At 45.4% G+C, this 12,209-nt stretch overlaps 1 protein-coding gene across 2 annotated transcripts in view; it reads right to left on the bottom strand.

The window, feature by feature from the left end:
- Positions 1 to 12,209, bottom strand: part of IDH3B (isocitrate dehydrogenase (NAD(+)) 3 non-catalytic subunit beta) — a 149,500-nt gene that overhangs the window by 66,655 nt on the left and 70,636 nt on the right. For both annotated transcript variants that reach the window (XM_078678737.1, XM_078678736.1), the window contains exon 8: positions 8,254 to 8,356. In XM_078678737.1, the coding sequence (XP_078534863.1) occupies positions 8,254 to 8,356 (103 nt within the window). The remainder of the gene's footprint in view (positions 1 to 8,253; positions 8,357 to 12,209) is intronic.

Genomic DNA, 12,209 nt, shown 5'->3' with positions numbered 1-12,209 from the left:
TCTCCCCTCTTCTATTATGGGGCAAAATATGGCTGTCAGAGGATCTACAATTGTCTAGAGACATCCTTCGGGATTGTCTAAAATTGACACACATGAATAAGATCCCATGGTTGTCTTATGTAAATGAAACACTTCATAAAATAGGCCTGGGTGATATTTTTGATAGTCCTGAAAACATTCAGGGAGATATCAAATCTGTTATCAAAATAAGTTATTTGAAATCCTCACTTGTGCACCCTTTGGTTAGCCCTCAAGAATTTAAGGTTACTTTATATCACCAGTTTTATTTAACCTTTATAAATCATGTGCAATGGCGATTCTATTTGACAAGGTTTAGGTTACACATTTTGCATTTTCTTTTTGCGTTCCCTAGACAGGGGAGCTGGTGTGAGAGACTGCCCCCCTGTCCCTGTAACAACAAAGATAGCCAAAGCACGTTGCATGTTGTTCTTTTCTGTTCTTTATACAAGGATCCGAGAATGAGGTTCATTAAGCCGATCCTTAAGGAAAAACAACTTTGCCATTATAAAGAGGGCTATGACCATTTGTTAGCTTTGTCTACATCTGACGTTTGTTGTGCAATGTTAAATTTTATACGTGTGTCACTCATGATCAGAAAACGGTATAGCTAATTTTGGCTCCCAGAACCAGTTTTGTTGCTCAGGTATACTGTTGTTTTATTTTTAAACACAACATTGATATGAAGTATTCATGATTAATTGAACCTGATCGAATAGCAATGGGCCATAACTTTTCCTATTAATCAATGTATGTTATTAATTTACCGTACAAATTTAAAAACTGCTTCTAAATGAATTTTAAAGATGTTCTAAAATGTATTATTTGACTTTTATGATTCTTATGTGAATCGAATAAAGTTTATGAACTGAAGACCGCACTGGATGACGGGCGGTGAGTGGTTGGGGAGCGGCACATCAATTTCCCATACCGGGGATCCCAAGCTGCCTGTAGCGGCCCGGATGGCGGCAGAATTGCGGGTCCACCGAGGCTGAAACACAGAGAGGTGCAGAAGAGTTGGTCCTGGGCCGCCATTTCGTGGAGGGGTTGCCACGACTGGGCTGGCGCAGAGACGAGTGCAGGCCCTTCGGTGACTGTGGCCCTTTTCAGCGATACAGCGGACAGCAGGTCTAATGGTTCCCCCCGCAGCGAGGACGGACCAGCGGGGGTGGTGAGCAGGAGTGACCTCTGAGCGCCGGTCTGCACTGATCGGGCCGGGGAGCGAGGTGCTGCATAGACCAGGGTCCGGGCCTCTTACCTGATCTGTCTAGTGGGAGAAACGAGCCGCGGTGGATCCCGCTGTCAGAGGATAGATACACGGCCCGGTGAGTGAGTGAGGCTCCCCCCTCGTTTGATGGCAGCTTCTCAGGTTTGGCGCGCTGCTGCACGAGAAGACGCCAAGGAGCTGCGGGCTGCAACCGACTAAAAACGGGCTGATAATTTTACCACGCATGGTTCCAGCTGTTCTCCGGCACCGGTGCGGTCCTTCACGGGGGTGATTTTTGCTTGGTCCGTAGAGAAGGCACAGAGCTTGGAGTTTGGCTCCGGTGTTTGATGTCTTTTGCACAGCCGAGCTGCTCCTTTCTTTTTTTTTTGGGATTAACGACAGCGGCAGCTGTAGAGTGAAGGACCGGCGACTGTACTTCACAGGCAGAAAGAGAAGCAAAACACAAATATAAAAGCTGGGCTGCAAAACTGCCAGAGTGTGCTATGGGAAAAGCTATCGAAGACAGAAATCAAGTGCTATACGAAAAACTTTCAAAGACAGAAACCAAGAGATTCGTGCGTGGACTATGGCAGGAGAGAGGAAGTAAGGCGGAACATTGGTGAGTCTTTTACTGATTGAAAAGTAAGATTTTCAGAGACTTGCTGCTGTTTTGGGGGAGACTGTGTTCGGCCGGGATTTGCTCCGCTGAGTACACGCCAGCATCCTTCCCTTGATTTCTCCACCGGCCGGGCTTAGCTCCGCCGGCCCGGAACTACACTTCCCAGCAGCCCTGTAGTCCAGCTCCAGGCGACGCTGCCGCCACGCTAATCAAGCCGCGCCAGGAGGCGCATAAAGGTCTGTGTGGCCCCTCGTCCCGCGAGGACGCGCGCGGGAGAAGCCCGGGACAAGGGCGGGGCCATAGGAGGCCCGAGGAGGACGGGACGGGGCCACCCCCCTGGCTCTTTGATAAGAGGAGGTAAAGACAGACAGTTGCTTCCTTTTGGTCTTCCGCTTATTGACTATTGACTTTGCCCTCCGACACGGACATTCTCCCTCCCGCCGCGCTCGACTTGTCGACAACTATAATGTTACACCCAATTCACACTATGACTCGCAAGGGGGAATATATAATTAGCACTACATTGCCCATTACTAGAGAAGTCGATAAGGGTGTATCTCCCCAGCCCACACAAACAGTAGACACAGAGCACGCTTTTGCGTGGTTAGATGACTTAAACACTCTCTGTAAAACTAAACACGTCTTAGTGGAACCACCGCTTCCTGCCGAAAGCTCCTGTGTATTACTTGATAATGTTAGTCCCCTGCAATCCCTCCCATCATCCAAAAAAGCTAACATTAACAAGCATTAGAAATGCAATAGGTCTCGCAGCATTAGAGTTAGTGCTTTTAGAATTGTTAATGGTTTTTTTTGTAAATCTTTAGCATGAGGTTGAGGGTGAGTGAGGGTGAGTGAGGGTGAGGGTGAGGGGTTGAGGGTGAGTGAGGGTGAGGCTGAGGGTGAGGGTGAGTGAGGGTGGGTGAGGGGTTGAGGGTGAGGGGTTGAGGGTGAGGGGTTGAGGGTGGGTGAGGGGTTGAGGGTGAGTGAGGGTGAGGGGTTGTTCCTGTTGGGCCAGCCCTGCTGCTGGCTGGGGGAGGGCTGGTGAGACTGGTGGAGGGAGTTGATGGAGAAGGGGTCGAGGTGTGAGTAGGGGTCTGCCGACTGGGAATACGACAGGGGCTGGTAGGGGGGCGGGAAGTACGGAGGCTGAAAGTCAGACGAGCCAGAATGAGAGAGAGGAGGGGCCAGGCTGTACAGGTGCTGGCTCATGGCCGAAAGGTGAGGTAACCTCGGGTTCCCGTTGCTGCTGCCATCATGTCGGTCCAGAGGAGAGAGGAAAAACACAAGATGTAGGTAATTGAGAAAGAAAAAGGACTCAAAATCCGCGCGCATGCTTCGTATATTCAGTTTTGCGCTTTTCACTTCAATTATCGAGTTTTAAAAAAAAGAAATTATATAGCTATATTTAACAGATTAATCGTAAGTCAAAATCGCTGGGAAAAAATATGCATCAATAAAATCAATTATCCATCTAAAAATGCACTATGGAATGGACTCCTTGCGTTTTTTTAGCGCCGGATACTTCCTATCCAATACCTGCGCACTATTGGAAGTTCGTAGAATAAAGACAGAAACACGATTTGCCCAGGATCACACAATTTTTATGGCGCTGGAAAACATTGTAAAACTCTGGACTCAGGATTGCGTAAACTACAATGTAGCCTTGATCACATGTATGACAGCTCGTTCCATGTGCATTAATGCTCAAACAGTGCTTCTCCAACACAAATGACATCCCCAGCTCACGGTAATCACCACAGGCACGCCACATCAGTCAAACAGAGCACGTACCCGAGATTTTAAAGGCATTTGAGCACCAGTTTCCGGGTGAAAAGAATCAATTAATGACAGCGAGATATGTATGAGGAAAAACACATTTGGCAAGCAATGCAATTCAGCGGTGTGCTTTGTATATTAGAAGAAGTACGGGGAAAGCTGTAAAGTGTGTTTTTTTTGTTTTGTTTTTTAGGGGTGAGGGGTCCCACTGCGGAAAAATACATAGATGTTTTTGCAAACGATTGCTGAATTTTAAAACATAGACGGGTTGCCTAAAGCAAAACGTGAGTCACCAGTGGCACAGCCTGTCATCCGAGGGCAAGGCGCTTCCAGTGCGAAGAAAAACAGATTAACATATTTTCTCACAGAAAGAAACTGTGCCGTGATTTTACCGCTCCATGCTTGCTGGAATTACACAAATACTTAATTAAAGATAGTCGCACACATACTGCCGTTACGACGCTTGAAGACGACCGTTTCTAAATTCGTTTTACGCAAGCACCAACCAGCTGACTAACAGCTCCGCGACGAAGAAATCGCAGTTTTGTGCACCCACTGGCGTCCCCGCGTTACACTGCTCATGTGGTTCAAAAGCAGCTGACATAAGCAAAGTTCTGCGTTTAGATTCCACCCTGACAAGCACATTTATCAAGTTAATGCAAATTGTTATAGTGCGTGCCAGTTTTTAAGTGCGGCTGCGAGTGAAGTGGGCTTTATGTTAATAAATAAAAGTATTTGCGGCCGTGCACATTCTAGGTATTGCGTGGCTGTGAATATTATAGGTATTGCAAGGCTCTTAATAAAGCGGGCGCCATGTTAATAAATAAAAGTTTTCAGCAGCCATGCATATTATAGGTATTGCAGGGCTGTGAATAAAGCGGGCATCATGTTAATAAAATAAAAGTATTCGGCGACCGTGCACACTGTAGGTATTGCGTGGCTGAGAACATTATAGGTATTCACTCAGCATGGTGCCCTTGTTCACATTGCCCTGAAACTGCGCTTTAGATCTTGTTTAATTTTACATACACAGGCTGATCAAAATTATTTGAATAAACAACTTACCTCTGGTTAACTGTGCAGTTGTGCATTTATTTCATGTAACACAGTTTTAACCAGTCTTTTTTAAAAGCAAATAAACCATTGAAACAGGGCTGTCTACGGGATAACATGATTAGTCTACATCATACAGTGTGTTTGAAATATGCGTTACAGCAGTTTATCTAAGTACTGCCTTGTGAAAAACTAACTACAGAACCACTGAGAGCTTTATATTGTCCAGCATTTAAATCCGGCCGTCATCCATAATGCTTGGTAGCAGGCTCTGCACTCTGATTACAGAACGCCGGTGTCATTAAGTGAGCAAATTAAAGACGTGAATAATTCACTGGTGCGGCTGATTGTTGTGCTGTTTGCACGCAAGATATAAAAGAAGAGAGGGAAGTTGGGCGCGCCAGAGCTGGATGGGGCTAGGAACTTGTTCACTTCACAGGCGAGCATGTACGTCGGGCACAAACTGTGCAACTTCTATTGCCCGGCGGGTGTCTGTATGTTCCAGGCTTACCGGTACTTTTATTGCGTGGTGGAGCGGTGAGGCGCCCGCGAGCGGAGGGAGGAAGTTGGGCAGAGCAGCAAATGCTGCAGAGGGAAGTGTGTATTAAAGAAGCGTTGCAACCTTAAGGGAAAGATTGCATGTGTGCCAAGCGTGGGGGAAGAGAGGGGATTCAATGCGAAGGGCAGGGGAGCTTGAAGGAGCACGCCGCGGCGTATAAAACAAAAGAAAGGAGGCGCCTGCTTCATGCCGGGTGAAACTGCCACGCATTAATGCACACTGCCCGGGCGAAACTGCCACGCATTAATGCACACTGCCTGGGTGATACTGCCACGCATTAATGCACACTGTGAGAGCCATCTCCCTCCCTGGCTTCATTCCCATATGAAGAGAAGCACAGGGGAAGAGCAAATTAAGTTGTGCGAGCCGGCCTAAAAGACAAGACGGAGGGAAGAGAGGGGAGGGGGGAGGAGAAATGCGACACGGCGGGAAGGGGCAGGCAGGATGACTCAGGGGAGGGGGCGGAGCGGGGCAGAGCGGCATGTGGGTGTGAAGAAGCCGGGCCTTTGAAGTGAAGCTAAGCTTCACTTCAAAGGTGTCGGAGGAATGCGGGCGGCTGTGCACGCGCTTTTAAGCTCAATGCACATGCGCATTGAGCTTAAAAGTCACGGGCACTGCAAGGAATCGCCACGATTCCTTGCAAGTTAGATAAAGAGTCGATGAGCCCCTATAGTCTCGCTTGCTCGATGCGCATGCGCATCGACAGGCGAGACCTAAAAACACCAAAAGGACTGCATCCCCCCAGTTCTCATCTGCTAAAAGGAAATGTAGTGGGGTTAATCATATTGGGAACCAATCAAAAGCCCAAAAACTGTGTTCAAGCCCCACAGAGCCAGTCAGTAACTCTCCCTTGATTCCTGAGGCTGCCGAGAAATCAGCCGTTCTAGTACCTACTACACAGCTGGATCTATTATCCCATATTGATCAACTGGTTAGTTCTATTATATCACCACTAATAGAAAAAATAAACATACTAGGGACCAGGCTGACTGGAATGGAGGAAACCATCAAATCGAACTTGTTAGCCAATAAATGCTCTATAACACCTAAATGATCCCAGCCACCTTCGACTCCCAAAGACCCCAAATTAATTACGCAAGAAAAAAGGATTCCTACCCAAATAATAGTCCCTAACGCCCCAGCACCAATAGCCCGCAAAACTTCTCTTAAACCCGTTATGCCACATCTTATTTCTTCTAGAGCACAGCATAATAAAGTCACCCCTATCCAACTCCCACCGGAGGCAGCTCCTTTTGTATGTGTCCTTGCGGGAGTACCATCACTTACATCTGGGAAAACCGAGAGACAACAGGATCTGCTAAACAAGGTCAAATTTTGGTTGGCAAAAAATAGACCCCTGCCACCTAACCTTGAGGGTACAATACAGAGCGTCGGGTGGGTTGGCTGGGCTCCCTCCCAAAAAACATCGATGGTGACCTAGTACTCGTTAGATTTAGGCAGAGACACATTGTCCCATACCTCCGTACCTGTGTACCCCAAGTGGGAAACGGCCCAATTTCCGTCCGGGATTTGCATGATTTTTACCCTAGAAAGCCATGCATCCCTACATCTAGCCTAAAGGTAGGCTGCAATATGTTAATGGATAGATGACTCCATGTACCGAGCGGCCATAGCTTTCCCACCTACACCAGACAGGAATCATTGTTTTATAGCCCTAAGCATTGGAACCCCTATTAATTATTGTTTGATTTAACCTTAAACCTGTGAAAAGTACGTTATAATTAATATATTTATCCCCACAGGGCGGGCAAAAGATTTTTAAACCTCAGATATTATGTGTTATAGTATGTATGTGTTTACTTGTTACTGATTTTAACTGTACGCTTTTATGATTTTTTTTCAAAATCGAATAAAGCTATACTGACTGACTGACTCAGACTTCCCTATTTCAAAAGTTCTTCTTGGGGAGGTAACTGTTTTGTGCTAGGTTCCACCAAAATCTGGAATTCACTACCTTTACACATTAAAGCCATGCCCAGCCTCATTACCGTCAAGAAAGCATTGAAAAGTAGCTTTTCACCAACTATAAGGCCTCCTACTTTGGTTCAGCAGAGCTAGTGCCAAGGCACCCATGGGTATTTGTGCGCTCTATAAGTATTTATAACATAGCATAACATGTTCTCTTAAGACAGGATACTAAAATAACAAATATGAAGCTTTTGGCTTTTGAAGAATGATTGGAACACTTTGAAGACCGCACTGGACACCCTTGTCTTGTTTGTTAGGCTTTTAAAATGAATATCAAACTTCACTGTATCATACAGAGTGGAGGCATCAGGCAGTACACTGGTCGCTTTCTTTTCTATATCCAGGGTACCAACGAGCTCACCTTCCTCTAGTTTCCTTTGCGGGTGATCATGGAGATAGATGACTGGTGACAGCAAGAACACTTGAGAAAAGCTTTAAGATTTTACTAGGGTGCGCAAGGATCAAGAAGGCCAGTCGTTGTCAAGATGTCTGTGCCCATCATCACTGTCTTCAGAAGAGGTGCCATGCTTGCATGTTTCTGTGAATTGGTGGCAGTGCATACTGTGAGTGTTGCACTGTAAGGTTTGTGAGGTTAGTGTTTTGAAAAAATACAACATTGGGTTTGCCTCATTAAGTTACAGAAGTTGAGATGAAGGGTTCTTTACAGTAGCTGTGGGGATGGAAAGATAAATTTCTGTGAGACTGAGCAAGTTCCCTGTCTCTTTTCAGAACCATCTACCCTTTTGCAAAATGCCACGATATCCATTCCCAAAATACAGGAGTACAAAAGGTGTACCTGTTGTGATTCCTTAAGAGGAAAGCCCATGAACCAAGCGCTCACTAAGACAGCTTTTCCCTAATTTTCATAACGAATAATTAGATGTTTGGCATTATAAGCGAAGAAGTTTCTTCTACTGTTGCACAGTTCGACAGTGGAGAAGACAAGGAAATCTGTGCTAATGACAGATCTATAACCAGAACTCAAATACATCACCACAAGATAGATGGCTCTTTAAAGAAAAATCTTCCCACCTGCATGCAGCAGTTATCAATTATCATCGTTTCAAAGTGGATCTTGGGGTACAGCTCCGAAACGTCTCTGCAGCACTGCAGAAACAGACCGTCTCCCAGCTTCCTGCAGCGGTAAAGAAACATATATTAGCTTGTGAAGCTACACAACACAGAAAGAAAACACAACCTTAGTCGAGTGTCCCTTATTCATCTTAGGCATAAATTCATGCTTGCCACAAACGACGTGCGCAAAATCATGAGACCTCATGACCAAAGAGCAAACATCTGGTCTGGTACACTCCTGACTTTGTGGACAAATGAAAGAATTAAGGAAGCTAATTCACTTTGCTATAGAGAGAACATAAGTGGCAGCGGCAAACACAAAAAAACACAGTGCAGATCCAGCTTTTTGCAGGATATGAACTCCAGATTTGACATTACACCATCAATGAAACTTTCTTGATAGCAACTGGCTTCCAAACAACAAAGGTCTACCTGCCAAGTTGTGTTTCCCATGCCAAAATCATTCTGTGGCAAGTGTCTGCGCTCTCTTTTCTTTTCCTAATTACTCTTTTTTAAGATTTTTAGAATTTGTAACATCAATCATGTAATCACACTGTGGGCGGCTTAAAGTGTGAAATTTACATAGCCTACCAAGCAATTAAGTTCACTTCCTTGGGTTAGTAAATAATAGTAACAATTAGAGAAAGATGCCTGCCCAGGGAAGCATCACTCATTTTGCAATAGGTGAATCAGTGGGTCTTAACAAAGGTGCTGCAATCATGGACTTCTAGAAGGGAAAACTATTCTTGCTCTTTGAATTAGTGGGATACAAGGGCCCTCGAGGCTCTGTACATAATAGACACAGTGAGGCTGGGGAACAACACAAGAATAGTAACAATATACAACTCTGTGTGGTCCTCATGTTTCTATATATGAGAGTACAGGCGGTTTTGTTCTCATAGCATCCAGTCTACATTTTAAGCAACGTGACATCTGGAGGTATTTCCACCACTGATCAATATCGGATGGTACGGTGGATGTGGATATTCTCATTCATTTTCTTTCTTTTTTTTTCTTCTCTCTCTCTCTCACAGTGTTGGGTCTAGTGCATCAGTATGACAGACATTGTCAAATCCAGATGAAAGAGGCAAGGCACAAGGGATCTGTTCTATGGAAAGCTTTAAAACCTTCCTCAAAGCCCTCTCCAGCTTTCCGACATTTGAAAAGATACTAAAGAAAAAGCTTTACAAAGAAATCTTTGATTTCCAAACAACTATTTTGGATCCCACTTGTTTTTGGGACGCAGCCCATTCATTGTTTGCCGGTGCACCTGACATCTCTAGCTCTCTTTACCGCATCTCCAGCTCCTTCATGACAATCTATGAAGTGTACTCTAAAAAGACATTAATCAGATGATCCGCAAGGCTGTAGTTTCTTTCCTCTTGCATGGGGAAAGTAGCTGTGGACACATGAAATCACAAATAAAAAAAATAAGTCATAAATATTGTGCTGATCTGCTCAAAAAGCAACTTGTGCAGCAGCTGTATATACTCATAACAATAATAATAATAATAATGGGTTTTATATAGAGCCTAGCTACGTCAACTGATGTGTCCCAGCGCTAGGGTATCCGTCCTATAATGCATAGCGAACATACAAGAGCCCTAATCTAAGTTGATCTGAAAAAACATGTTTTTAAATTCTGGAGAAAAGCGGTTTCAGATATTTCTTGCCTAAGCCAAAGGGGAAGAGAGTTCACATCTTGGCTGCCAAGTAGCTGAGTGAGTGGCCTCCAGTACGAATTCTTAATTCTGGGGAGGCATTAAAGAAAAGCATCAGCTTTTTCTTAAAATGTTTTCTTTTAGGAAAGTAAGTGCAATCAGAGGATGAAGATATTCAGGACCTTTATGGTTGAGAATTTTGTGGCAACTGCACATCACTTCGAAAGACACCCGGTGCCTTAATCGAAGCCAGTGCAGCATTGGTAGAGCTGGGGCCGAAGGTGAGCATCTAGGCAGATGTAATAGCAGCAGAGCTGCTATGTTCTGCACCCGCTGAAGTCTTCCTACTCATGCCTGCGACCACCCAAGATACATGACGTTGCAATAATCCAGTCTCAACATGATTAAAGAGTGGACCACTCTCTTCCTAGCTGCTTCTGGCAGAAACACAAAGATCTTTTTCAAGGCCTTCAAGATCTCAACACATTGTCCTGACAAACTTGTAATTTGATTATCAAAAGATAACTTTGAGTCCAACAAAATTGCTAGGTTTTCACTTTCGGCGTAGGTATAGGTAACTTGCCCAGAAAATCAGGCCACCAGGACATTGATCATATTGTAGGTTGTTCGCCAAGGATGAGGACCTCGGTCTTCCCAGCGTTAAGCTTTAGACAGCTTAAGCTCATCCATTCGGCCACCTTTGACAGGCAGCGTTGAAAGCATCTTGAGACATTAAGGCGTGGCAGTGATAAGAAGCATTGGCAAAGCCAACAGGTCTCACATATGAGACCTATCTGCTTAGTCAATGTTCTTTTAACCATGCTATACAGCTTTGCGGGTGCTGTGCAGCATGGCTTAAAAAAAGAAAAAGTGTGATAACACAACTGCTATGCTACATAATTTTGCCGCCACGCGCATGGCTTGAATACGCATGATGTTCACGCATACAATATGCGTTTTTTTCCTTTTCATTTACAGATCCAAGATGGACTGGTAAATTATTTTTTTTTTTTTAAATACATGCAGGAAACTGGCTTTTTGTTGCAGTAAACCCCCCACACACACTTTTTGCCTGGTATTCGATGCAAATTTGATTGAAGTGTACTGGGTTCCTCCTAACCAGGCTCCCAGTACCAGTGTTCTTCCCTAAAAATGTACAATTGTTCCCCCAGTTGGAAGACCTTTAGCACTCTCTGTAAAGCCCCTAGGGCCCGAGGTCCTAAAGAGGGTCCTTAAGGGCTGCAGCACGAATTGTGCCACCCTCAGGGATTCCTAACCAAGCACATGCACGACTGCCATTGTAGGCTGCAAGTCTTGGTACAGACAAAACTGAAAGCAACATGTCACACATCCCCGAAAGCCCTAAGGCAGGGTGCTTAATACTAGACGTTAGGACATATCTGCCTGAACAGATACGCCCCGGAGCTGCTCAGCCCTATTGCTTCCAGTGCAAATGACCAGGGAAGCCATCTTACATCATGTACTGGACAGTGGTGAGAACGAGTTTCCCAGCTAAATGATGGTTTCAATGAAAATAGGGATGTTTGGTACCAAACATCTCGTCTTGATAAACCCACACTGATTCCAGTGTTGAATTTATCAAGGTATGCACTCTGAGGGCATCTTGAAGGTGCCCCCTGAAAACCTACAGCCTCTTGTATGCTTCCGGACTGGATTCTGCCAACCTGCCACTCGAAACACGTTTCTGACCTCCAAGGGTGAGGGCCATTTGCTCTCTGTCTGGGAAGAGGGTGTAAACCCCCTTCCACAGGATGACCTGCTGATTAGACTCCTTGAGCTGGCAAGCTTCAAAGGAGTCGCCGCGTTTGGAATGCACATCTAGCTCCCCTCATAAGAGAGGAAGCCACTCCCCCCTGTCCAGAGCCCCCTCGACAACTGGACAGGCAGGAAAATTAGCTAGTCAGGTAGTCGTGCCAACCCCAGGCTAGTACCGCCTCTAAGGGGGGTTAACTGCGAGGTAGACAGACATTTTCATAAGTAGCCATGTTTGTGATGGCATAACTAGGAATTCTGGGACAGGGTCATGCCAACTTCCTACAGGAAGTGGTCATATAGGGGGCGTAGTGACCTAAGGGTTGTTAGCCCATTGACTACTACCCTCCACTCCCCTAACACCCCTAAATTCAATATTTAGGGGAGTCCCTGACACCAGAGAAGGAGATCCGGATGACCTAAGAAGAGAGAGGACACCAAAGAGCCGCAAAAGCAGAAGAAGACTGAAGAGAGCACCTG

The sequence above is a fragment of the Lissotriton helveticus genome, chromosome 2_2 (genome assembly GCF_964261635.1).
Source record: "Lissotriton helveticus chromosome 2_2, aLisHel1.1, whole genome shotgun sequence".
Classification (NCBI taxonomy): Eukaryota; Metazoa; Chordata; class Amphibia; order Caudata; family Salamandridae; genus Lissotriton; species Lissotriton helveticus.
Note: the sequence above shows the minus strand (reverse complement) of the source record. Positions and strands in the feature narration are given on the sequence as shown.